This window comes from Petaurus breviceps, unplaced genomic scaffold (assembly GCF_028583685.1).
Source record: "Petaurus breviceps papuanus isolate PSGF00001 unplaced genomic scaffold, PetGlider_PUasm1.0 78, whole genome shotgun sequence".
Lineage (NCBI taxonomy): Eukaryota > Metazoa > Chordata > Mammalia > Diprotodontia > Petauridae > Petaurus > Petaurus breviceps.
In genome coordinates this window covers 2,489,163-2,516,564 of record NW_027186502.1, presented here as the reverse complement: position 1 = coordinate 2,516,564, position 27,402 = coordinate 2,489,163, and the positions used below count along the sequence as shown (strand labels likewise).

At 39.7% G+C, this 27,402-nt stretch overlaps 1 protein-coding gene across 1 annotated transcript; it reads left to right on the top strand.

Annotated features, from left to right (window-relative positions):
- Positions 1–470: 470 nt before the first annotated feature.
- Positions 471–12,816, top strand: AICDA (activation induced cytidine deaminase). The gene is made up of 5 exons (XM_069106058.1): positions 471–491; positions 8,116–8,313; positions 10,610–10,880; positions 11,435–11,550; positions 11,965–12,816. Exons 1-5 carry the CDS (start codon positions 471–473, stop codon positions 12,016–12,018), a joined length of 660 nt encoding a protein of 219 aa, XP_068962159.1. The 3' UTR covers positions 12,019–12,816.
- Positions 12,817–27,402: the final 14,586 nt, after the last annotated feature.

Below are 27,402 nucleotides of genomic sequence, written 5' to 3'. Positions count from 1 at the left end.
CTGAGACATGATAGTCTCATCATGAGACATGATGGTCTTTTGACCCAAGATTTGTCCTAAAGTCTTTCTGACTTCAGGTCCAGTATTCTAGCCATTGTGCCACCTGGTTACCTTTGAGGGGCAGCAAGAAGGCCAGAGTCACAGAACTGTAGTGTACATTCAGGGGAATAAAATATAAGAATACTGGGAAAGTAGGAAGGGTCTAGGTCTTCAAAGCCAAATGGAGGATTTTATATTTGAGTGGATTTCGTGGTTCATTCCATGGTCACACCACACATCACTGTCATGCACTAAGAATCTATTGGTTCTTGTTCTTTCTTCCTCAAGTGATCCTTCCATTCTTCAAGCACTGCAGACTCTCTAAAGTAAAACTCCTCTAGTTCTGCCTCTTGTGTCTGGGACTTTAGAAGCCCTGGAAGATCTTTCTCAGCAGTATCTTCTATTTTCATATGAATTTCTGTAGAAAAGACATGGATTGTCAGGGTGTTCAGGTATAGAGCCCTAGCTCCTTGCTTACAATACTTTTTGAATAGTCTTGAGTTGATCCTGAGGATGTGTGCCTTCTCTGAACATACCAAGGCTATGATATCTACTTCTTGTTGATATTAATGAATTTACCTTGAGTAAGTACTTAAAGAGGCCTATTCACTGAATGGGCATTACCTCACTCAAAGGAGAACCTGAAAAGACCTTAACCTAAAAGGGTTATAGTCTCCCATTGCATCCTGAGTCATCTCCATTCATCCTGATGAATATCTGGTCACTGGACCCAGATGGCTCTGGAGGAGAAAGTGAGGCTGGTGACTTTGCACAGCCCTCCCTCACTCAAATCAAAGTCAACTGCAAGTCATGCCATCATTTCCCTGATGTCATGGTCCTCTTTGAGAACGAAGGACAAACACAAAACAGTGAATTTACTAGAGTACTACAAACTCATTCTATAAAACCCAAATTTTGAAAAGTATCTAAGTTCTTTTTTTTTTTTTTTTCCTTTTTTTGAGGGCAATTGGGGTTAAATAATTTTCCATATTTTTTTTGTTTTTTTTTTTTTTTTTTTTTTTTTTTTTTTTTTGTGTGTGGGTGTTAAGTGTCTGAGGCTGGAACTCGGGTCCTCCCAACTCTGGGGCTGGCGCTTTACTCACTGCGCCACCTAGCTGGCCCCTAAGTTCTTAGAGGCTTTGAGATATAAGCTATGTCCTTAAAAAGACTGGAGTGTATTTTGCATCCTCTGTTCAGAACGAGACACATCCTAAGTCATCAGTGTTACTGATGTACTGAGTTATGTGAACTTAGGGGGAAATGACTCAGGAAATGTTGGGGCTATGGATATAATCTTCAGGATCTAGGATGGCCCGCATTTTTACCCCTGTTTTGGTTTTCTAATGGGAGTTCAGTAGAGTTTGACTTCTGACAGATACAGTCTAGATCCTACTTTAGGGGACTAGTAGAATCTTCATGACTGTTAAGTCAGATCTGTAGCAGGAGACATCCTGACCTCTTTGGCCACACTGTAAATTTGTTTCCAAAGTAGACTTCCTTGGACTTCTGGTTCCCCCAGGAGGGATAGCTCTGGTTCCTAGTTTATCTTCTATCTTAGCCCAAACTCTTGGTCTCAACAACCCCTACCTTCAGAGATGACCCAGGCTTCTGTCTCTTCCCTTTTTCTATCACTTTCATCTCTATTTTCTTGACTAAGGGTATCAAGCAACCTCTAAGCACCCAAGAGACTGTTCTAGCTGCTCACTAATTGATAGATAAGATTTTATCATATACCAATGCCCTATTCAATTGGGCAAATCTAATGTCCATTTATTTCACGGGCACTAGTCTTTTGATAACCACCCCCTGGAATATCCTTTGCTATTGTACCAGAAAGTCATAGACCATATTTCTCTTGAAAAAATCACTGAGGAACTAGAAATATATATGGACCCTTTGTACCATCAAATTCTCCATCTAGCCTATTCAAGAACTCTTGTGATCTCAGGCCACTGACTTCAGGGCACATTCAGGAAGCATTCAGTAACTATTGTTGGGAGGAGGGGATTCTGAAAGAGGGAAGTGCAAGAGAGATCAGGAAGAGACTTGACAGTTGACAGATGAGAAGAGGGAGTGATAGTAGAAAAGGTTTTTCCTTTTAAGTCTGCTGAGTGGCTGACTGGTCTTGTCCTTTTCTATTGCTAGCTTTCTCCTTCCCTCTTCTCCTTTTTTACTCTCCACCCCTCACAGGGACCAAAGAAATAATTAGTACACTTCAGTAAGAAGTCAGAACACATATGTCATCAGAAGCGATGCATGATCTAATCATAGGCCATCCAGAGTTGCTCAAGGTGCATGCTTAGCTCCATGGAAAATACCCCAGCCAGAGCATATGTGTAACTAGAAGTGGCCAGGATCCATACTTCAACTCCCTGTGAAACATCCTAGTCAGAATGAAATGGAGGGAGGGTACCCCCAATTATCTCCATTATTCACACATGGTCTCTCCTATATCTTCTTACACAAGTGCTAATCCTGTGAGGCTGATGCTTCACTTTTTAACCATCCTGCCTTGTAGAACCTTCTTAACCAATCAGAGTCTTTGATTGGTGACATTTTTAAGTCAGAGAGTCTCTTGGTCCCAAGAATGAAGATATAATGTTAACAAAGATTGAATTTTAGTTGTGATTAATGAAATGGAAATGATGGAGGTTTCATTTTAATGTGGGTGAGGGTCAGAATATTTGGAGTGGGAAAATCTTCCAAGGTTTTAACCTGTCTTAGATTAGGAACTGAAATTTTCTCTATCGGAAAATAGCCCAACCTTTCGCCAAATGCATAGAAATCACTTGGATTTCAACTCTGACCAACAAAAGAAGCTTTTGTCTGTTTAGGGTCACTTATATTTTTGAAATAATTTGGTAGTGAAGTGTGGTACAAACAAAAAGGATTATTTTGAGCAACAGTTCAGTGCTACAGTGTAGTATAGCAATGATATCTAGAAAAAAAAGTACTGTTCTGGGAAGCAGTGGTCTGGAATCTCTGATCCTATGTTATGTTCGACTTTAACAAAATGAAGCTATCCATGTCTTGCTCTCATTTCACAGGGGTGTTGGGGTACTAGCCTAAAGGTGTTTTAAACTCATGGAATAGCAACAGCATGTTATTCAATGCAAAGTTATTACTAATTAAACAGTGATCAAATACAGAAGTACTGAAAATTTTTAAAATAGCTTGTGTATGGTCCCTGAACTTTGTGTGTGGATTTAGGCTTCTGCATCCTTTGGTGATGGAAGCAGGAGATTCAGAGATGCAGTCCCAGAAGAAACTAAGCCTAACTGTCCTCAGTTGTTTAACCCTTGCAATTTTATTTATGTACAACTCCTCCCCCTTTAAGATACCCAAATCAGGACAAACATGCTGATGCAAGGTATGTGGTGTGGGGGGCAAGGGGAGGAGCACTGAAGGGTAAGCTTAAATTTGAATGTGTGGATTTGAAAGGTAGACAGATACGCCTGTGGACCAGCAGTGGTTGAAGCAACAGTTTCCTCTAGCCCCAAGACTTCCAGGGAGCCAAGAAAGACCCCCCAATTCCCCATCACAGTCATGGACAGGTAAAGAGGCAGCCTCCTTACAGATCAGACCAGGGCAATTCATAGGAAAAGTAAGTGAAAATGTTCACTTGCTTTCTCTGGCTTTTTGCTCAGAATGAATCTGAATGATGAGCCTCTATCTTTGGTTCTCTCTCTTTTCTTTTTGATCATCTCCATCTGACTCATTTCTCCCTGATACTTTCCCTTTCTTTCAGGTTCAAAGTTTGTTTATGTTAAACTTTTTCTAAATCTCTCCTTTCATATTCCTTAGCCCTCTCCTTATTTATTTATTTTTATTAGTGCATAGGATCTTAAATCTATGACCTCAAAGGTCATCTACTCCAAGCCCCTCATTTTACCAATGAGGAAACCAGGGAGTTTCTGTCTGAATCTCAGTGACAAAACCTTTTGAATTTTGTGTGCAGGTTTCCTTCCTGTATTCCCAGTTTCTATTATTATTGCCAATGCATATGAATTCTCTATCAAATTTTCTGTATTAAAATTTTATGTTGCTTTGAACAATAGTGGTAATAATCCATTTTGTACAACACATGGTTTTGAATTGTTGGATGAATATTCAAAAGGATGAATATTCATTTTATATTACAATAGTATCTACCTTATCCATATGCTTCTTCTATTTGGTACCTATGCCAGACAACTACCAATCCAGGTGAACTATTTAAGACTTTCTTATATGACTTAGAATAACTGAACTCCATATTATATGTTTGAAGGTGTACTCTTGTGGAGTGTTCCTGCTTGTCTTTAACCCTTGTGGTTATCTCCTTTCTTTTTTTTTTTTTAAAGCAATTGGGGTTAAGTAACTTGCTCAGGGTTACATGGCCAGGTGTTTCTGGGTGGATGCTAAGTGTATGAGCTCAGATTCAATCCCCAGGTCATCCTGACACTGGAGCCGGTGCTCTTACTCGCTGTGCTACCTGGCCGCCCCTGTGGTTATCTCCTTCTTAAAGTTCAGGTGTTGGTCGATAGTGCTTGGGCTAGAGCTACTTCTATGTGGGAGAGTTCAGTGCTTGTTTCTAATGAAATGCAAATTAGATAACAGGGGAAGAGACTTTTGATAAGACTGGGCAGAGAGAGAAAAATAAGGAAAGGAAGACAATGAATTTCATAGTAGAAAAAGTGAAATAGCTAAAGGAAGAGGGAAAAAAAGTGGTCTCTATGAAGCAAATAAGACTGATGGATAAGAAAGGATGCACGGGGAGACAAATAGAGACAGAGATAAAGGTAAAATTTGGCAGATGACCAATATTTAATGAAGTGGTTTCTAATATGTGGGGCTTGGGCCCCTTTGGAGTTATTTCAGTGGGGCTATACATCCATATTCTTATCAAGTGTTGTCATTTTGATCCATATTTAGTTCTAACAAAATGTTCAGTGTGACTCAAAATAATAAATAAGCAATTACACCTTGTATAGGCTGAATAAGTGGTATGTTTCTCACATGTATGTATTACTATTTCTCAGCAGTACATAGAAGTTATTCTGACTAATAAAACGAAAACTTAATTCACAATAACCTCTTGTCATTAGGTATTTTTTCATTCAACAATGCTTATGGCACAACTTCTGTCATGTAAGAGTCCATGAGATTTTTTTTTTTAATGTTAGGAGGAAGTCCTTTTACTCAAGAAGGTTGGGGACCACTGATCTAATGCAAGTCTCCCAAGGGAAATATAAAATCTCTGCAATATTCACTCAAGTTGGCCACTATAGGAGAGAATCACTATATTAAGCTATTTTAAACCCATTTGATTCTGGTTTGCATTGTTAAGGAAGCAGCTAGTGTTCTACCTCAGGGAGCACAGCTGTTCAGGGTAGATGACAATTTGAACATTTAAAAACTGTCTTAAAAAATACTCTTCATTCTGACAAGATACATAGAGGGAATATTTTTCTATTATAAAACCTGTAAGAAATAGAAAGTTCCTGCTGTCTAGCTGGTAATGTAGAGGGCTGGGAGATAGAGTAAGAGGGAGGTGAGAAACCCAAAGAAAGATGAAAGGTCATGCAGCTCATTTTACTTGTGACAGGAAGAGCTACTATAAAAAGACTTACTAATCTGTATGGAGAATGAGAAAAAGTCTATGAAGAGATTCTGCAAGTTGGCAGGAGAAATGTTAATTTCACAAACTCATAGACTATTAGGACCACAGAAAGACTTTAAATGTCATCTAATTCAATGGTGTCAAACTCAAGCAGAAACAGATCCCTGTAGCATGCATATTGGCACACAAATTTACATTATGTTTTGCTGTATTTTTATTTATTCTGTTTAATGTTTCCCAATTGCATTTTAGTCTGGTTTGGATAGTACTCAGGAATTTTGATGGCCTTGAATTTGATACCTCTGAATCTGATCCCCTTATTTTATTTTATCTTTTTGCCTTTTTTTTTTGGAGAAGGGAAGGTAGGGCAATTGGGGTTGTGACTTGCCCAAGGTCACACAGCCAGTTTTTTGTTAAATGTCTGAGGTCAGATGTGAACTTAGGTCCTCTCGACTCCAGGGCTGGTGCTCTATTTACTGTGCCACCTAGCCACCCCAGATTCCCTTATTTTAAAGATGAAGAAACTGAGGCCCTGAGGGATAAAGTGAGTTTGTTTAAATCACACAGCTAATTAATGAGAAGAAGTGGTAGAGCACAGACTAGAACTTGTATTTCCTAGTCCATTGTTCTTTCTAATACAACAAATTGCCTCATTCATTTATTTATTCATTCATTCATCCATTCATTTCTTTCTTTCTCTTTCTCTCTCTCTTCCTTCCTTCCTTCCTTCCTTCCTTCCTTCCTTCCTTCCTTCCTCCCTCCCTCCCTCTCTCTCTCTCTCTCTCTTTCTCTCTCTCTTTTTCTCTTTCTTTCTTTCTTTCTTTCTTTCTTTCTTTCTTTCTTTCTTTCTTTCTTTCTTTCTTTCTTTCTTTCTTTCTTTCTTTCTTTCTTTCTCTTTCTTTCTTTCTTTCTTTCTTTCTTTCTTTCTTTCTTTCTTTCTTTCTTTCTTTCTTTCTTTCTTTCTTTCTTTCTTTCTTTCTTTCTTTCTCTCTTTTCTTTCTTTCCTTCCTTCTCATCTGTCTCCTTGTCTTTCCCAGGATAGAAATGCAGTGGAAGTTTTAACTTGCCCTCTTTTTCTTGCCTTGTTTGATTCACTCCTCCCTTGGAAACCTGAAAGCCCTCTGCTTCAGGAGTTTCATCATATTGGTGCCAGACAGTGCAGATGCCTAATCAGCTTTAGTCCTACTGCAACTCAGAACTCCTGAACTCAAGCGATCCACTAACCTCAGCCTTCCCAGCAGCAGGGATCACAGGCATAGGACATGGACTATGTCATTTAATTTACAGAGGACAAAGAATGAGATGACACTGAAAGAGGATTGGTCAGGGTTAATAAGACTCAGCAGCCTTATTAAATAGACCAGGGATGGGGGAGAGGAAAAGGAATTCTTATGCCTCCTCTCTAACTTCAAACGATGCCCCTTCTTCTCATCCTCCTTGCCTCTATCCACTTCTTTCCTTTAACACATATATAACACACACATACATACTATAAAAAATCTTTATTAAGGGGGCGGCCAGGTGGCTCAGCGAGTAAGAGCACCGGTTCCAGTGTTGGGACGACCTGGAGATCGAATCCCAGGCTCAGACACTCAGCACCACACCCAGAAATAACTGGCCAGGTAACCTTGAGCAAGTTACTTAACCCCAATTGCTCAAAAAAAAAATCTTTATTAAGGATTTTTCTCTATAGGTTTATTAGAATGCATTTGAACAACATTCTGGGTTGAAGAATTGTACTTATTTTATATATTGAAAAATATGAGGTAATCTAGAAAAACTTTAAAATAGAAGTTTTTTATTTTGATATAATTAGTGTTATCCTTTCCATCTCATCATTACCACTATCCTTACTTATCATACTCATATTCTTACAAATCTTTAGTACATTTGACCCAGTATAAGTCTTTGTACATTACAGGTACTTGGTAGAGGAACTGGTTGATTTATAGGATCAAGAAAAAGAAAACAATTCTCTTTGAGGCCCAGCAAATCATGTTTAATGAAATCAGACATGACATTCTGAGAAGGTTGCTAAAGTTTTGTTTGTCGTGAAGAGGGAAAAATGAGACCAGAAAATTCACTACTGCGATTCATGAGCAAAGGAAATATTTTAGGGGGCATAAATGAAAAGAGGAAGACATGGGGTAAATGAATATAATTCAATAATTTGAGAAACAAACTTACTGTGTGCTTACTGGAGAAGATCCCAGTTTATAGAGAATCTGTGATTCTACCTCCTATTAAAATAGGTCCCTCCAGGGTCTAAAGGAATCAGTCAATTACAGAGGAGATAAGTTGCTTTCCAAGTGTCTTAAATAATAGTTGTTCCATGCTCTTGATAAGCCAGTCTCAAGAGTGTAGATCTGAATATTTCTCAGGCCTATAGCAAAGGGGCAATAGCATATCCCCTGTCAAGTATGACCCCAGTGGTCAGTGACTCTAAGTTGAATTGATGACTACAGTGACTGCAGGGAAAGACAAATTCTTTCAATCTCTTCTTTCTTCTCCTTTTTGTCCACAGCCTCTTAATGAATCAAAGAAAATTCCTCTACCACTTCAAAAATGTAAGGTGGGCTAAGGGTCGTCATGAAACCTACCTGTGCTATGTTGTGAAACGTCGGGACAGTGCCACCTCCTTCTCCCTGGACTTTGGCTACCTCCGAAACAAGGTATCAGTCAGAGTATACTTCCAAGGCAGTTTAAAACTAAACCAGCTAATGGAGGCCCAATTTGATCACTGAGATTTGTTCACTTTATTCTTCATCCCCAGTTACGTTTATTCTAAAGAACTGCTTATACTCCAGCCTATCAGTCATTTACCACATACTTACATAATCAACCAATTCTTTTTATTTATCACCACCCCACACTCCCACATCTTTCTCTATCATATAACCTATATTTTCACTCTGTCTTTCCTCTTTGCCCAGATGTTTCCACCCTACAATCTATCAATCAGCAAATATTGAGGTCCAGATCTAGAAAGAGTTCAGAAGGCCCGAGTTCAGACACTTACTAGCTATATGACTGAATAAGTCACTTAACCTCCATCTCAATTTCTTCATCTCTAAAATGGGGATAATGATAGCATCTCCCTCCCAGGATTTTTCAAAAGCTAAAATGAGACTAAAATATTTGTAAGTGTTTTTAAACACTAATATACCATATAAATACTACCTGTTATTATTAGTGAATATCTACTACATCCCAGGTACTGTGCTGGGAAAAAAAAGGAACTTAGAGCTAATGGAGGAGATACACACATAGAAAAGTATATTAAAAATGTGGAATGGGACTGGACCTGTGTTTTCATTGCTATAGGGACAGCCTGATTATTAATCCTTCTTTTTCCAATGCATATTGATATCTTCTCTGAAACTTATAGTTTTAGTATCTTGTATGGGGGCACTGAACAGTTAAGTGACTTGCCCAGGGACACACAGCAAGTACATATCAAAGGTGGGACTTAAGCCCAGGTCTTTCTAACTTCAAACCTATCTCTCTATCCACTATGTCATGCTAGTCAAGCTCCAGGAGGAATCTGCTAATCAAGGGGTGAGGCCAAAGGAGTGGAGGGTACTTTGTAATGGGTGAGGCTCAGGGGGTAGAGTAAACTTATAGAGTGAAGAGATTTCTGGGTCATTGTAGAAAATAAGTCTATCTATGCCTCTACATATATTATGTGTATATACACACACATAACCACATGCATACACACATATGAGACTGGGCCTTTGAGTTCAATGGTACTGGGGAAGAAGGGGAAGGGGAAACTCCTTTTTCAGCAATTTAGAACCTTAGAAAGTTGCCTAGATCAATGGTGTAAAATTCAAATAGAAATGGCTACTACTAAAACATACATAGGGATCCCTGTAGGCTACATATTAATTTAGAAAACTACATAGTAATTTTATGTTTTATTGCATTATTTATTTATTTTGTTTATTTTTCAATTATATTTTAATTGAACATTTGGGAATGTCGTGGACCTCATGCAGCCCATGGGCCATGTGTGTGACACCTCTGGCCTAAATCACTGTTTAATGACTTTATAAAATACATACAAAATGAACACAAAGTAATTTTAGGGGGTGAGTACTAGGAGATGGGGATCAGTATTGACCTCATTGGCTTGAACTGAGCCAGGAAGGCAACCAGAAATAATTCTAAGAGGTGGAGGTGAGAATGTCGTGAAGTGGGAAGAACACTTTGCTTGGAATCAGAAAGACTCATAGTCCTGAGTTCAAATCTAGCCTCAATCATTTACTAGCTATGTGACCCTGGGCAAGTCACTTAACTCTATTTGCCTCAATTTCCTCATCTATAAAATGAACTGGAGAAGGAAATGGCAAGTTACTCCAGTATCTTTGCCAAGAAAACTCCAAATGGGGTCACAAAGAGCTGGACAGGACTGAAAAACAACTGAAAGAAGAGAAGGAGGTGAGGAGTGAGTGCGTTCCAGGTATGGAGGACGACCTGTACAAAGGCATGGAGACCAGTCATGGCTTATTGTGTGTGAAATGCAGCAAGAAGGTCAATTTGGCTGGACCACAGAATGTGTAAAGGAGGGTAGTATATAATAAGGGTGGGCATGGTAATTTGAAGTGAGGTTGTGAAAGGTTTGAAAATTCAACAAAGGACTTTGTATTTGATCCCCGCGATGATGGAGAATCACAGGATTTTTATTAAATATGCTACTACAAAAAACAGTCTATATTTCATATATTTCAATATTACCAATTATTTTCAATATTGCCAGCATTTCTAGGAGTGGCAGGCCATTGCTGCTCTCCTTAAATCTCAGCAAAGTGTATTTTTTAAAAAAAGTACAGGTAAATAAATCAAATGTCTTACTATGCTTTGTAGTAATGCTATTCTTCTTACCCTCCACTCCCCTGACTTCATCTCAATATGGCTAATCAATATATTCTAGTGATTTTCTCTCCCTTCTTCTGCCCCCTTTAGAATGGCTGCCATGTAGAATTGCTCTTCCTTCGGTACATCTCTGCCTGGGATCTCGATCCTAGCCGATGCTACAGGGTAACATGGTTCACATCATGGAGTCCCTGCTACGATTGTGCCCGACACGTGGCCAACTTCCTTCGCTGCTACCCTAACCTAAGCCTTCGAATTTTCACTGCCCGTCTCTACTTCTGTGAGGACAAGAAAGCTGAGCCAGAGGGACTTCGACGTTTGCACAGGGCTGGGGTCCAAATTACTATCATGACTTTCAAAGGTCAGAATGGTTGAAGATCTAGAGATATAAGGGGGAATATTTTGCAAGAGTTAGGTTGATCAGGAGAGTGGATTCAGAATTCAAATTAAGAAAAGACATCGAAGTGAGGAGAGATTTAAAAGGAAGAGTTTCAGGTTTGCATTATAATTTGGCTTTAGGGGCAAAGATTAGGGTCAGAATGTAATAGGAAGACAGTTAAAGGCACGAGATAATGCCTATGGAGGGTGACAGATCAAGCATAGGACACAGAGATGGATATTGTGGATTTGGAGTTTAAGGACCTGTATTCAGATCCTATGTTAATTGCTACTTGTTTAACCTTGAGTAAATGATTTAATCTGTTTCCTCTTGTGTAAAATGTAGTGTTTATAATCTGCTTTCGGGGGGTGGGGGCAGTGGGGTGGGCTGTGTGTGTGTGTGTGTCAAACCTGCCATATATGGAAAACTAACAATATAGGAATTATATAACAATGCACTTATCCTTTAGACAGAGAATGTGATTTCCTTTTTCCACTTTGACTTGGGACCTTACTTTTCCCCTTTCTTTACCTAAGATTATTTTTATTGCTGGAACACCTTTGTGGAAAATAGAGAGAGGACCTTCAAAGCCTGGGAAGGACTGCATGAAAATTCTGTTCGTCTGTCTCGACAGCTCCGGCGTATCCTCTTGGTAAGAAGCTTCTCTGCCACCCAGCTTTCTCTGAACCTCTTTTTCCTACTCTCTTTTTGACTCCTTTCTGTGAGACAATTTATTCCCCCCCCCTTTCTTATTCTTTATTTCTTCTTCATTTTTCTCTCTTGCTTTGTGTCTTAATTTACGTTACGCCTTGATCATTTTTTAGTTCCTTTCTCCTCTTATCTTCTTTTTAAGGTTTTTCCTTATTTAAAAATTATCTTTATCTTTCAGCCCCATGCTTCCGTATATTTACTTTTAATTTCTCCTTATCTCCACTCTTTCCTGTCCTGTAGCTTTTTTAATCTTCTTCAATCTCATCCCTTTGACCTATTCACCCATCTCAACTCCCTTCTCAAAGACTGCCTATTAGACCATTCACATCTCACTTCTCTCTTTCTCTTTCTACAGCCACTATATGAGATTGATGATTTAAGAGATGCCTTCCATACCCTGGGACTTTGATACCAGCTTCAAGAAGATCACCCAGAGTGATATAACCCAAGAGACAATGAACTCTCCCTTTCTCTAACCTTTCCTTTCTATGCCTAAATTGATCTGTTTAACTTCCATTTTCTCCTTTCCTTTCCCCTCTGATTTTTATGAATTCAAAAGAAAAAATACTTTGAATTCCTTTATGATGTCTTGAGAAAAGAATAGATATGTTTTTCCTGCTCAAGACCACAAAATTCTACTCATCCCTATTTCTCCTTCACCCTCAACCCTATTCCTTATAACACTTCCTTTTAGAAGATGCTTGAACTGGTGAATGAATTCACCCACCAAGAATCTATTACCCTGGTAACATCAGCTTTGGGAAATGCTGAAGCAATGAGGGATGAGAACATTCTCAAAATTCTCCACCCTGGATCTTCTGGCCAGGATAATTTTTCATAATTTGTTCCAGTTGAGTTTTCAGTGATCTCACTGATGCTCTTTCTAACCTTTTGCCTTGATAATATGATTCAAACTTAAATTAAGACAGCTTGATGTAGGGATACAGCCTCTATGAGAAAGGTTGAATAACTCTAACCTTAAACCTTCTTTTCAAAGCATTAATATCTGTGCAGTGCTGTATTTTAGCTTTGTCTGATGCATATGTTTATGTTTGTAAATAAAGTATTTTTATGTATGGGATATACTTAGTATTTCCCTGGTTTATCCAAGTAAATTTCTGGTAAATGACTTTAATACTCAGAAAATGATGAACCAAACTGTAGTTTCTGAGATCTCTTAGGGAAGTTAGGACTTGCAGTCATTACGATACAGTGATTCCCCCAACAAGTGAATTCCTATAAAATAAAATTTCTCTTAACAAAGTGTCCAGTTTAAACCAATGGTGTCAAACTCAAATAGAAACAGTGTCTGTGTCTTTTCAAATAGAAAAAGTGCCACTAAACTACCTTATGAATCCCTCTAGGCTTTATATTGACTTAGAAAACCACATATTAACATTATCTGTATTCTATTGAATTTTTATTTATTTTAAAAAATATTTCCCAATTATATTTGCAGTAAAATGGAGCCCCAGGTGAAAGGAATTCGAGGGGAATGGGCCTTGTGTGTGTAGTGAGGCCCACCTATGGTGTGGGGTTGTTGCTGTGTGTAGCTCAAAGGGAGACAGAGTAGACATTTCTAGTCTCTTCTCCCTTCATGCTTCTTCAAGTGAGACTTTCATTCCTGCCAGGAGGAACAGCAAGAAGTTGGGGCTGGAGACCTCCATTCTCTTCTCCTTAGAGAGAGGGAGTACTGGAGTAAAAGTAGATCTATCTGCTCTCTTAAATGTTGTTTGTGTTGGGGATATGATAAGGTTCCATCTAACTTCTAATCGCTTTGTCATTTTGTGGGGAAGAGGGAGCCCCAAGCTTAATATCTGAGGCTTGCTGCCTTTTCCTTACATTACCAGTTCCACAATGAACATGCATAGAGAATAGCAATTTATCCGGATCATAGTAAAACAGAAATCAGAGAAGGTATACATAGGAGAATACATGTCAGACAATACAGAGTGAAAGTCCTTCCTTTTAAGGAGCTCACATCTCAAACAGAGAGGAAGTTTTAGCTGTAAGTCATATGGAAGGACCTAGTGGTCCTTAGGGTACACCAGTAAAACAAGTGGAAATTAATATTCTTTAGTATCTTTTCCATTAATAAAATTATATCAATTCCTACAGCAAAACCATTCTGACAGTGCCTAGGACTTTGGTGGTGAGAACTTTCCTTTCCTGATCTTTTGTAGCTATGGCTACTGAAGAGATAGATGGATAGATGGATGGATGGATGGATGGATGGATGGATGGATATATATAGAGACAGACAGATGGATGGATGGGTACATAGATGATAGGTAAGATAGATAAACAGACTAATGGATGGGTGGGTCGATACACTGATGAATGAATGGATAGATGAATAGATTAAATTAGATAGATAATTTATTTAGCACTTACTATATTCCAGGCACTGTGTTAAGTGAGGATACAAATATATGCAAGCAAGATAGTCCTTGACCTTAAGGAGCTTACATTCTAATGGGAGAAGTCAACACATAAAGTGAAACTAGAAGCAGGGGCGGCCAGGTAGCACAGTGAGTAAGAGCACCGGCCCCAGAGTCGGAATGACCTGGGATTGAATCCAGACTCAGACACTTAGCACCCACTCAGAAACACCTGGCCGTGTAACCTTGAGCAAGTTACTTAACCACAATTACTTTAAAAAAAAAAGAAACTAGAAGAAAGGGGAGGGAGGATTTGTACCTGTTGGCATGGTATGGAGATGACAGGGAGGTGGCATGATTTGGAGCAAAATAAGGTAAAAACTCCACTTTTAGAGCTGAAGAGCACAGAGTCTGAGTCCAAGGCTGTATAATGGTAGGGAATGAGGATGATGGCATTTGTAGCAGAATAGTTAGGAGAGGGTCAGGAGGTGGCATGGAGGTCTAGTTCCCAGCAAGACAAGTTGAAAGCAGTTGCCAGGTCATGTTTTCACAAGATTTGCTTTCCTGGAAAATGTCTATAATGGATAGTTTGGTAGCAGGGCTAGTGTTGGGGGTTGGGGTGGGATGTGCTATTATTCTTGGGGATCTTGGGCTCAGGGTCCTAGGTTGTCTATCAGGGTGAGAAGGGAGGTTGTATTCAAGGAGGCAGTAGAAGTTTGATTGACTTGGCATATGCAACCTCTTGCCTCTCCCTTGTGTTTGTCCTTCATTTTTGAAGAGGACCATGACATCAGGGAAATGATGACGTGGCTTACAGTTGACTTGGATTTGAGTGGGGGAGGGCTGTGCAAGGTCACCAGCCTCACTTTCTCCTCCAGAGTCATCTGTGTCCAGTGGCCAGATATTCATCAGGATGACTGGAGATGGTCCAGCATGCAGTGGGAGACCCTGGCCCTTGTAGGCTAAAGCTTTTTCAGGTTCTCACTTTGAGTGAGGTAATTAGCCCATTCAATGAATAGGCCCCTTTAAGAAGTGAGCCAAGGGATGGCTCCTCTAATTAAAAAAGAAAAATCAAACTGGGAGGGGAAGACCCTCAAGGTTGCTGGCCAAAAGAGAAAGTCATGAATGGCCTCCTGGCCTCTCTTAGTGCTCAATAAACATGAATTGTTATTATTACTGGTGTGCATTGATTATTGATTAACATTGATATTAATATTGATTGAATATTGATTAATTGATTGGGGAAGGACTTAGAACCTTGTCAAATATTTTTAAGGGTAATGGGATTTAGATGGTAGTTTAAGTCCAGCCTCTGCTTACCACTGATAATTCAGTGATGGAATAAGAATAGTTATTGGCAAAAGCCGGGAATTGATTGGAGGCTTAACATAGTTGCTTTTGGAGACTACACCATGAAATGGTAATTAAATGAACAGCTTTGGTGACATTGAGTCCAGAATATTAAAAAAATCCCTAAGTCTCCTGGTTGAATGTAGCTAGTAAAGGGGCTATCTGATCATCCATTTGGAGTCAGTCTTGTGTTTTCTCTGGAAGCTCTGCAGCACTGCTGCACCTAGAGCCCACTATTCAGACTAGCTGTCACAATCATTCCCTGAGACTTTTCGGCCTTCTTTATGGATTTTCAGTCATTTTGCAAAACAACTTATGTAACAGCTTTGAGAGGCTCCCTCTTTGTTGAAATGTACTAAACACTACCCTTTCTGCTCCTCTCTGACACTACAGTACTTCAGTGCTGTGTGACGACCTGAATTGCCTTTCCTTACTTGATTAAACACCTTTGTTATTGCTACTTTGGTAGGCCTCCTTATTTCAGGTTGACACTCCATTGCTGGGCATACAACATCCAGGCAGGTAGGCCGTAGGATGAAAATGATCCTGTGAAATAAAGTTAATGTTGAAACTTGCTATCCCCTTGCTCATGGTGGAAAATGAGTTAATACTTGCCTGAGTGGAAATCTGTACTGGTTTCCTCCTCATTGCACAACTGGTTCTTAGAAAGTGAATGATGGGCTGTCATCCATGAGGCTGATACGACTAGAAATGGGACTTCATGTGCGCACATGACCTGAACAAAAAAAGGTTGGCAGTCATGTCCACTGGGGCCAATTTATTATAAATTGATGGGTCAAGCTCTCCAAAAACTTGTCTACCAGTACAACAGTATATCTAGTGAAGTCCTTACTTAGGGTTTAGAAGGAGCTGAAATAATTGGCCATTATTTCTTTTTCCCTCTTGAGGATGGCACATCCATTCCACCAGGCAGATTTTAAACTAATCTAAACTAAATCCTCACTAAACTAAATTTAAACTAAATCACTAAACAAGATTTTAGTGATGACTCAGAAATCCTATGGAAATAATTTTATATCATCCATTCATTGTGAAGATGAGGGTAGCTTTGTTGGGCAGAACACCATGAAGGCCACAATTGCTTGATCTATGAGGAATCTCAAAGTTGGGAGTACATAATTTATCCTGGGCCAGGAAATCTGAGAGGTCCTCTGCCTGCCCTAGCAATCAATCAATTAATTAATAAGCTCTTATTAAGCACCTTTTATGTGCTAGATACCCTCCTAGATTCTGGGGACACAAAGATACAGGTGGAAAAAATCTCTGCCCTTAAAGAGCTTATATTCTATCAAAGAAAACAATGTTTGCAGATGAAAAGTATAAAAGAAATATATGCAAAGTAAATACAAGGTAGTTTTATGGGTGGAGAGAAACTAGAATATAGGGAAGTCAGGAAAATCTTCATGTTGGAAGTGATGCTTGGGCATAGCTTTGAAGAAAGCTATGGATTTTAAGATGCAGAAGTGAAGCAGCAGCACATTCTAGACAATGGAGAAAACCTATCCAAAAGTACAGATGGGAAATGGAATATAGCGAGAAAGGCATAAGAGGAAAGTCAGTTTGGCTGGACCATAGCATATGTGAAGTGAAGTAATGTGTAATAACCCTAGGAAGGCTGAAACAAGATTGTGAAGGGCTTTAAATGCAAAAAAGACTAGTTTGTATTTGAGGCAATAGTGAGCCACAGGAGGTTATTAAGCAGGAAAGTGGAATGACTGAAGATGTTCTTTAGGAATACCACTTTGGCAGTTGTATGGAATCTGGAGTGAAGAAGGGAGAGAAAGACTGGAGGCAGGGAAATGAATTAGGAGGCTATTGTAATAGTCCAGGAAAAAAGTGATGAAGGTCTGAACTAGGGTGGTGACTGTTAGGAGAAAGGAACAGAGGAAAGGACTGTTTTGGAAGCACACTCGACAAGGATATGGGCAATTGATAATTTATGACAGATGGGGGAGAGTGGGGATTAAAGGATGACTCTGAGGCAGTGAAAAGTATAGCACTAAGTGACATATGGGGTCAGAACTCTATGCTCAGAGTATTGCCTCAACCAACCATTTGTGGCCTTCAGAACTCCAAGCCACATTATATTATATATATCACATATGTATGTTTATATATAATCAATATATTTTACATGTATAGATTTATTTTATTATCTATATTTCCCCAGTAACCACTATGTGGTTTTCTGTTTTGAGATCTGAGCTCACTGTTATCACTACTCTGGAGTCCTCTGCTGGGGGATGGGCAGTATGACAGGCAACCCTGCCATGGCAGCTGTAAACTGTGGAGTCTGCACCATGGGCAAGAGAGACACAGTAATTAGGGTTGGATGAATGCTATAGATTCTCCACAGTGAATGAAGACTTGCTATTTCTCCTTTCCATTTCTAGAGTGTTGGAGGGAGAAGTAAGAACATGCAAATATAAGAGTTTCCTTTAAGTTTACTTGGAAAAAGCATTTGAAGACCTATAGAAAATACCCTCCATTTGGTTGTAAGACTGTGATGGGAATCCTACTTTTAGAGATGCTAGCACAGTCCAGTTGAAAGAGCACTGTTTTTTTTTTTTGTTGTTGTTATTTTGTTTTTTACTGTAAAACTTTTTATTGTAGGGGGAATGGGACAACAGGACATAGGTTAGATGATTCCAATTTTGTTGGCAACATCTGAAGCGTCATAGTCTGGAGCAAGTCGGACATAGGCCTTCTTCTCTCCATCAGGCTTGATCAGAATGTTGACCTTGGCTACGTCGATATCATACAGCTTCTATACTGACTACCCGATCTGGTGCTTGTCGGCCTTGATGTCCACAATGAAGACTAGGGTGGTCTTTTCCTCGGTCTTCTTCATACCAGATTCAGTGGTCAAGAGGAACTAAATGATGGCACAGTGATCACGTTTGTTTCTCTGAGGGTATTTGGGCTGCCTTCAAAGTCTTAGTGTCTTGGGTTGCTTGAAAGTGGGGGATTTTTGGATCTTCTTTTTGTGGCTATGGACACAGTTCAACGCTGCCTTCTTGGCCTTCAAGGTCTTGGACTTGGCTTCTGTCTTGGACAGAGAGGGAAAAAGGGGGGCAGGGATAACAACTCTTCCTTCTTTGCCTCGGTGCCATCTTGGGAGAAAGGGCCTGGTTTTTCAACTGAATTAAATTCAATAATATTTACTAAGTGTTTCCTATTTTTACCAGGACTACGGGAGGCATGGAAGAGACAAAGAAAGCCCTGGCCCTTAAGAAACTTTTATTCCTTCTTTCTTTTTTGCTTTTTTGAAGGGGGGAATGCAGGGCAATTGGGGTTAAGTGACTTGCCCAAGGTCACATGGCTAGTAAGTATTTAATGTCCAAGTCTGGATTTGAACTCAGGTCCTCCTGACTCCAGGGCTGGTGCTCCACTCACTGTGCAACCCAGTCACCCAACTTTGATTCTTTCTCTTTTTTTTTCATTTTTCAAATGCTTTATTAACTTCTGATTTATATCATTAATTTCCACCAGATTTTGAGTTACAAATTTTCTCTCTGTTTTTCCCCTACCCACCACTCTAAAACAGCAATCCCACAGGATATCCCCTCCTCCAATCTGCTCTCTCCCATATCTTCTCCCATACCCCCTTCGACTTTTCCAATAGGGCATGGTGGATCCTTCTGCCCCGGTGCCTGTATATCTTATTTCCCAATTACATGCAAAATAGTATTAATAATAGTATACATATAATTTTACACATTTGATTTTAAAACTTTGAATTCCAGATTAATTCCCTTCCTCCCTTGTCACCCATCCTTACTGGGAAGACAAGCAGTTCAGTATAAGTTGTACATGTGTAGCTAATGCAAAACATTAACATAAAAGATATATTTTAAAAGACTGACTATATTTCCCTCCCTCCTATCCCACCACCCATTTGTTCTATTCTCTACTTTGATCCCATCCCTTTTCAAAAGTGAGTGCTTCCAACTTCCCTCTCCCCCACCAGCCTGCCGTCCCTTCAATCATCCCCCCTCTCATCCCCTTCCCCCCTATTCTCCTGTAGGGTGAGATACCCTATTTAGTGTGTATGTCATTCCCTCCCCGAGCCAAATTTAATGAGAATAAGGTTGACCCATTCCTTTTTACCTTCCTATTCTTCCCCTCCATTGTAACCATTTTCCCTTTGCCTCTTCTATATGGGATAGTTTAACCCATTCTGTCTCTCCCCATCTCCTCTCATTATATTCCTCTCTCACCTCTTAATTTCACCTTTTAAGTATCATCCCTTCCTATTAAATTAGTCCTGTGCCCTCTATCTATGTATACCTGTAAACATACATACACACATTCATATAAGTATTCCTATGCCCATATACCTTCCGATATAGACATATATGTATATATATATGCACATATATTTCTATTCCCTTCAACTATTTTCATACTGAGAAAAATTTCATCAGATACAATTATCATTTTTCCATGTAGGAATGTTAATAGTTCAACTTTGATAAGTGGGTTATTATTTCTTTTCCCTGTTTACCTTCTCAAGCTTCTCTTGCTTCTTGTATCTAAATGTCAAATTTTCTATTCAACTCTGGTTTTTTCATTAAGAATGCTTGAAAGTCCTCTATTCCACTGAATGACCATATTTTCCCCTCAAACATGATGCTCAGCTTTGCTGGGTAGGTGATTCTTGGTTTTAATCCCAGAGCCTCTGCCCTCCGGAATATCATATTCCAGGCCCTTTGATCCCTCAGTGTAGAAGCTGCCAGATCCTGTGTTATCTTGATTTTGTTTCCACAATATTAAAATTGTTTCTTCCTGGCTGCTCGTAATATTTTCTCCTTGATCTGGGAATTCTGGAACCTGGCTATAATATTCCTAGGAGTTTCCTTTTTGGGATCTTTTTCAGGAGGTGATTGGTGGATTCTTTCAACCTCTATTTTGCCTTCTGGTTCTAAAACATCAGGGCAGTTTTCCTTGATAATTTCTTGGAGGATGATTTCTAGGTTCTTTCTTTGATCATGACTTTCAGGTAGTCCAATAATTTTTAAATTATCTCTCCTGGATCTATTTTCCAGGTCAGCAGCTTTTCCCATGAGATATTTCACATTGCCTTCTATTCTTTCATTTGTTTGGATCTGTTTAACATCATCTTGATTTCTCATAAAGTCACTAGCTTCCCCTTGCTCCATTCTAAATCTGAGGGAATGATTCTTCTCATTGAGCTTTTGAGCTTCTTTTTCCATCTGGCAAATTAATTTTCTTAAGGCATTCTTCTCCTCATCGCCTTTTTGAGCCTCTTTTGCCAATTGAGTCAGTCTGTTTTTTAAGGTATGATTTTCCTCAGTCAGGTTGTTGACTCTCGTTTTGTAATTTTCTTGCATTGCTCTCATTTCTCTTACAAATTTTTCCTCCACTTCTCTTATCTGCTTCTGAAGGTCCTTTATGGCCTGTAACCAGCTCATATTTTCCTTTGAAGCTTTTGGTGCAGGAGTTCTGACTTCACTGTCTTCCTCCTGTTCCATGTTTTGCTCCTTTTTGTCCCCAAAATAGGAGTGTAATGTTGGAATCTTTTGTCTGCTTTGTTTCTTTTGCTGGTCTTGTTGCCCCTCAGTCACTTGACCCCTTGGCTTTTTGCCACAGTAGGACTCTGCCACCAGACAGGGGAGCTTTCATCCCAAACGCTGGGGTTTTCTCAGCTGCTGGAGGTATTAGATGGGTGCCCTCTCTGAGGCCTCCATGGGCTCTGGCAAGCTGGACACACACCCTAGGACCTCCACCCTAGATTGCAATCCAGATCCAAGCAGGTTAAAGCAAGAGCACTTACCCCTCAGACTGGTGCTTGGTCCTCCTACACTCTGCAGGCCAGGAGCTGAAGCTTCCATATGGCACCTGTGCGGCATCTCAGCAAGCCAATGCTCTCCCAGCTACTGGTCCCAAAGTCCAGACTGCACTGGCCTCTCACTTTGTCCTTCACATCTATTTGTTGATAAATCTGGAAACGGCCACAACTGCTGCTGATCTGGAGTCCCTCCAGCAGGTGGCTGGTCAGACCCGCCCTGGGGCTAAAACCTCGGAGTGGGGCTGGGCTTGGCTCCTAGAGCGTGCGCTGGCCCATTCCTGCCAGCCTGCTGGGCTGTCCTCAGTGGGAGTTTAGTTTCTCTTTGTCATTTTGTGGGTTCTGCAGCCCCAAAGTTTGTTTAGAGTCCCTTTTTTACATTGATTGGGGAAGGTGCAAGCCAGAGCCATTTGGAGGTCCTGCTTGTACTCCTCCATCTTAACTCCGCCCCCCCCCTTTGATTTTTTTCTACTGGGAGTGTTAATACTTTCTTTATAGCCAATGGTGTTCTGGGAGATGATTCACAATTGGTTCTCTGTGGAAAAATGTCCATAGGACATACTTTTAAATTTCATTTGCATTACCAGCATTTTCTCCATCACTTTCTTAAGTACAGACAATCAACAAGAAAATTAATCAAGTCCTAATTGGTAGGATAGGCCATTTCTGAGGTGTAGATGCACACACTGAAAATTTAATAGTTGACTCTTGGAAACTAGTTGAAACTGGCTCTGGCACACTGCTGCTGATAGCAATCCTTTGAAGTAGATATTGAATGTATTATTTTCTCCATTTAGTAGAGGAAAAATCAAGGTTCAGAGTAGTGAATTTTAGTATTATCAGACCTAGAAGGTATTTGAGCCCATGCTTGGTTATGGGTTTCTTTTTTTTTTTAATTTCCAGAATTTATTTATTTTTAGTTTTTAACATTCATTTCCACAGGATTTTGAGTTCCAAATTTTCTCCCCATCTCTCCCATACCCTCCACCCCAAGATGGCAAGTGTATTGAGTACCCCTTCCCCAGTCTGCTCTCTCTTATATCCCCCTATCCCTCCCCTTATCCCCTTTCCCCTTACTTTCTTATAGGGCAAGATGGATATCTTTTTTTTTTTTTTTGCTTTTTGGAGGGAAGAAGGCTGGGCAATTGGGGTTAATTGACTTGCCCAAGGTCACACAGCTAGTTTTTGTGTTAAGTGTCTGAGGCCAGACTTGAACCCAGGTCCTCCTTATTCCAGGGCTGGTGTTCTATTCACTGTGCCACCTAGCTGTCCCAAGACAGATTTCTATACCCTACTGCCTGCATATCTTATTTCTGATTATGGGCTTCTTGATTCCATGTCAGGTGCTTTCTCTTACACCACTGGTGCCTTAGGATTTAGGAGTGACTTTTTATTGATTTTAATGGGAAATCTTTTAATTTTCCTAAAGGGGGGGGAGACACAAGGAGGAACGCAGTTCCAGTTCATCTGATTTCAGTCTTTAGATGCAAATTCCAATTATGTCTCTTTAATTTACTATCTGTGTGATTTTGGGAAAGTCTTTTAGTCTCTCTGTGCCTCCAGTTTCTTTATCTGTATGGTCACTAGGTGTCACTAGAGAGCAAATTTGGCAAACTACTTCCTAAATGGGTAAAAGGGAGATGAAGGAATGTGAGTCCAACTGATTGAAAAATAAGAGCTATTTCCTAATTGATAAATGGTTTCAAAGGGTGCATCTAGGAGAGGAAGTTGGCCACGAGCAGGCTTCAGAGGTTTATTTTTGTGCTTGGGGCAGGTGGGACACATCTCATAGGTGGTGACAGCAGTTCTGTGAAAACTCCCCCATCAATGTTTTTGAGCTAGCTTCACTAGCTCCCAATGACTGAAAGAAGGTGTTTCATCATAGGGAGGGATAAGCTCTTAGGGAGTACTGTAAGTCCATTTCCGCTTTATCAAACTTACATCTCTCCTTTTGAAGCTTATCTTGCCTTGTGATAAACATTCTTTTCTGGGCAGTGGCTATCTCTTCTTTTGTTAGGCTAGGGGGCTTTAGGCTGGCCTTTACAGCAATGGATCTACTATGGCTGTGCTTTTGTGTACTTGTAGCTTAGGAATTTGAGTTTAGTTGCTTGGTCAGTCAAGTCATTTCCATGGGAATGAATGCTGTTTTCCTGACTAAGTCCTGAAATCTTAATTACTGCTACAGCCTGGGGAAACAGTAAAGAGTCTAATAGAAGGAAAACTTCTTTCTGATATATTCAGTGGGCTGTCTGGAGGAAGTGAGGAAGCCCTGTGGGCTGTCCCGAGGAAGTGAGGAAGGAAGCCCTGATGTTTCCAAAGCCTCCTGAAGTCATGGTCTAAGGTCTCATCCTCATTTTCCATCTCAGGTGGGTAGACTGCAGGATTGAACGTGCTGCTTACACCAACTACATCCCCTCCTTTCTGAGAGGTGAATAAATCAAGTGGGAGAGCTAACAGCACAACAAAGTGGGGGAGGGGCACTGATAATTGACCCAATATCAGTAACATCTGAAGTCCACAATCTGGAAGGAACCTGATTGAGAGCTGGATGACTGGAAGGGGTTAAGGAAGGTGTTGGGGATAAAGGACAAAAGGAAGTGGTCCCTCCTGGGTCTGTCCTAGTAAGTGACTAGAAGTCTCAGGGAGCAGGATGAAAGGATGAAAAGCTCTGATTTCTCCAATAAAAAGGGAGAGTGGTTCTAAGATATTGGCTAAAATGGTCTTATTAACAACTCCTACAACTGAGATGCTCTCTTCACTCTGAGGGAGGGAGGTGGGGAAGACAGAGGGGTTTAAAATTGAGAGTGTAGCCCTGGTATCAACTAAAGTAGATACTTCTTGCTCCTGTTTGAGCAAGGAAACATCTCCAATAGGAGTCATGGGGATAACAGGCATGGCCTGTATGTTTCCCTCCTTTTGCTGCCCCTCCTGCCAGCCCTCACCAGAGCCTAGTCATGCTGAGTGATTGGGATTGCAGGGAGGGTCCCTCAGTTCTTTTTGAGGCTCTTTCTGGCATCAACTGCTAGTCTCCCTTTTCCCGACTGAGACTGCCATGAGTTGATACAAATCTGGATACCCCAGTCTGTATGAACACAGGATGAGTTGGAACTGCTCAGCAAAGCCTGTCTGCTCCTCACCCCTCCCCTTACCCTCTCCCCCCCCTCCCCCCAGTCTTGGACACTCCTTGGCAACAGCCTGCCACAGGTCCTGATTAAACCACTCTCCTCAGGGTTTTTTCCTGGGAGAACTTTGACTTGTACTCTGAGAGGGAACATAGAAGCTGGGAAGTTGATGGATTCTTTTGTTAAAGGTGGGTACATTTTAGGTAGTTGGGTAGTTTGGGGATTTTAAGGAGAAGGCTTTCTAATTATTTAATACTTTCTTTCATTGATTCTTATTCAGACTTACCTTTTATCCCAGCAATACTATGACTCGGTCTGTATCCCAAGGATATCAAAGAAAAAGGAAAAGGATCTATATGTACAAAAATATTTAAAGCAGCTCTTTTTGTAGTGGCTAAGAATTTGAAATTGGTACATCCACAAATTGGAGAATGACTGAACAAGTTGTGGTATATGATTGTGATGGAATACTATTGTTCCATCAGAAATAATATGGAGGGGGTGGCTAGGTAGTGCAATGAATAGAGCACCAGCCCTGGAGTCAGAAGGACCTGAGTTCAAATTTGGCCTCAGACACTTGACACGTGACCTTGGGCAAGTCACTTAACTCCAATTGCCCTGCCTTCCCCCCTCCAAAAAAAAAAATAACATGGAGGATAGTTTTAGAAAAATCTAGGAGTACATACAAACTTGTGAAAAATGAAGTGAGCAGAACCAGGAGAACATTGTACACAGTAATAGCAATATTGTAATGATGATCAACTGTGAAAGATTTAGCTACTCTGATCAAGACAGTTCTGAAAAACTCATGACAAAAAATGCTATCCTCCTCCATTGAGAGAACTGATGAACTCTGAATGCAGATTGAAACGTATTTTTATTTACTTTATTTTTCTATCTGTTTTCTTTTGCAACCTGGCTAATAGAGAAATGTTTTGCATGATTTTACATGTGTAATTGATATCACATTATTTTTCCTTCTCAGTAGGGAGGGGGAATGAGTGGGAGGGAAGAAGAGAATATGGAACTCAAAATAAAAAAAGAATGCTAGAAATAAATAAATAATAAATTTATTTTAAAAAGAATATTATATATATATATATATATTTTTTTTTTTTTTTTTTAAAGAAAGAAAAAGGTTAAGGAGGAAAGGTATCCCAAACCATGCTTTTCTCTTGCCTCTGGGTGGCCCAGAGGCCTTTTCTTCAGTCTTCCTTTGGGTGGAGGCTGGAGTTTATTGAGCAAGGTGATCAAGATCTAACCAGTCACACCCAGCTACAAAGCCTCAAGGATGAGACATCTTAACATTGTAGTTCAGTCTTTTCTTTGTGACCCCATTTGGAGTTTTCTTGGTAGAGATACTGAAGTGGTTTGCCATTTCCTTCTACAACTCATTTTACAGATGAATAAACTGGGGCAAGCAGGGTTAAGTGACTTACCCAGGGTCATACAGCTAGTGTCTCAGGTCAGTTTTGAACTCAGGTTGATGAGTGTTCCTGACTCCAGGCCAGTTTTATCCAGTGGACCTCTTAGCTACACCAAGACAATGATGACAGCAACAATAACAATCAGCCCCACTCTACACTCCACACTCCGCTACTACAATGACTATTTTAGCCTAGAGCAGGGTTCTTAACCTGCGCTGTAAGACCTTTAATTTGAACTATATTTTGACAATTTTGTTTCAATGTATTTGGTTCTCTTTGTAATTTTATGTATTCAAGAACATTATTCTGAGAAAGGGTCTATGAACTTCATCAGACTGTCAAAGGGACCCGGGTCATAACTGTATACCAAGATAAGGTTAGAATAGATAGATTATTTAGACATAAAGGGTGATATCATAAGTAAATTAAGGGAGCATAGAAAAATGTGCCTGTCAGGTCTATGGATAATGGAAGAGTTTATGACCAAACAAGATGTAGAGAGGATCACAGAAAGTAAAATGGATAATTTTGATTACATGAAATTAAAAAGCTTTTGCAACAAACAAAACTAATGCACCCAAAATTAGAAGGAAGGAAGGAAACTGGGAAAATTAGGTTTCTCTGATAAAGGCCTCATTTTTCAAATACATAGGGAACTGAGCCAAATTTATAAAAAGAAGAGCTATTCCCTAATAAAACTGGCAGTTTTCAGAAGAAGAAATCAAAGCTATCAATAGTCCTAGGACAAAATTCTGTAACTCACTATTGATTAGAGAAATGCAATTAAAACAACTAGGAGATGCCACCTTACATTGATCAGATTGGCTAACATGACAGAAAAGGAAAATGATAAGTGCTTGAGGGATATGGAAATATTACGTTACTTATCCACTGTTATTGTAGTTGTGAACTGGTCCAATCATTCTGGAGAACAATTTGGAACTATACCTAAAGGATGATAATGTTATGCATACCCTTTGACCCAGCAATACCACTACTATGACTATGCCCCCAAAAAATCAAAGACAAGGGAAAAAGATCTTTTTGTACAAAAATATTTATAGAAGTTCTTTTTGTGGTGGCAGATAACTGAAAATCCAGGGGATGCCCATCAATTAAGGAATGACTGAACAAGTTGTAGTATATGATTGTGATATATTGTGCTATAAGAAATGACAAGCAGGATGGTTTCAGAAAAACCCAGGAAGACTTATATAAATTGATGCAAAATTAAGTGATCAGAACCAGGAGAACATTGTACATAGTAACAGTAATATTGTAACAATGATCAGCTGTGAAAGACTTAGCTAATCCAATCAAGACAATGATCCAAGATTATTCTGAAGGAGGAATGATGAAAAAATGTTACCCACCTCTAGGGAGAGAACTGATGAACTCTGAATGCAGATTGAAGCATAATTTTATTTATTTTTCTGTGTTTTCTTTTGCAAATGGCTAATATGGAAATATGTTTTGGATGGCTTCACATGTATTAATCAATATAAAATTGTTTTACTTCTCAAGGAGGTGACAGTGACAGGAGGGAGGGAGAAGATTTGATATTTAAAATTTTAAAATATTATTAAGAATTTTTACATATAATTAGGAAATAATGGAATAAATAAAACTGAATTAAAAAATAAGAGTTAAGCCCTGTTTAAAAAAAAGAGAGAGATTGGACCA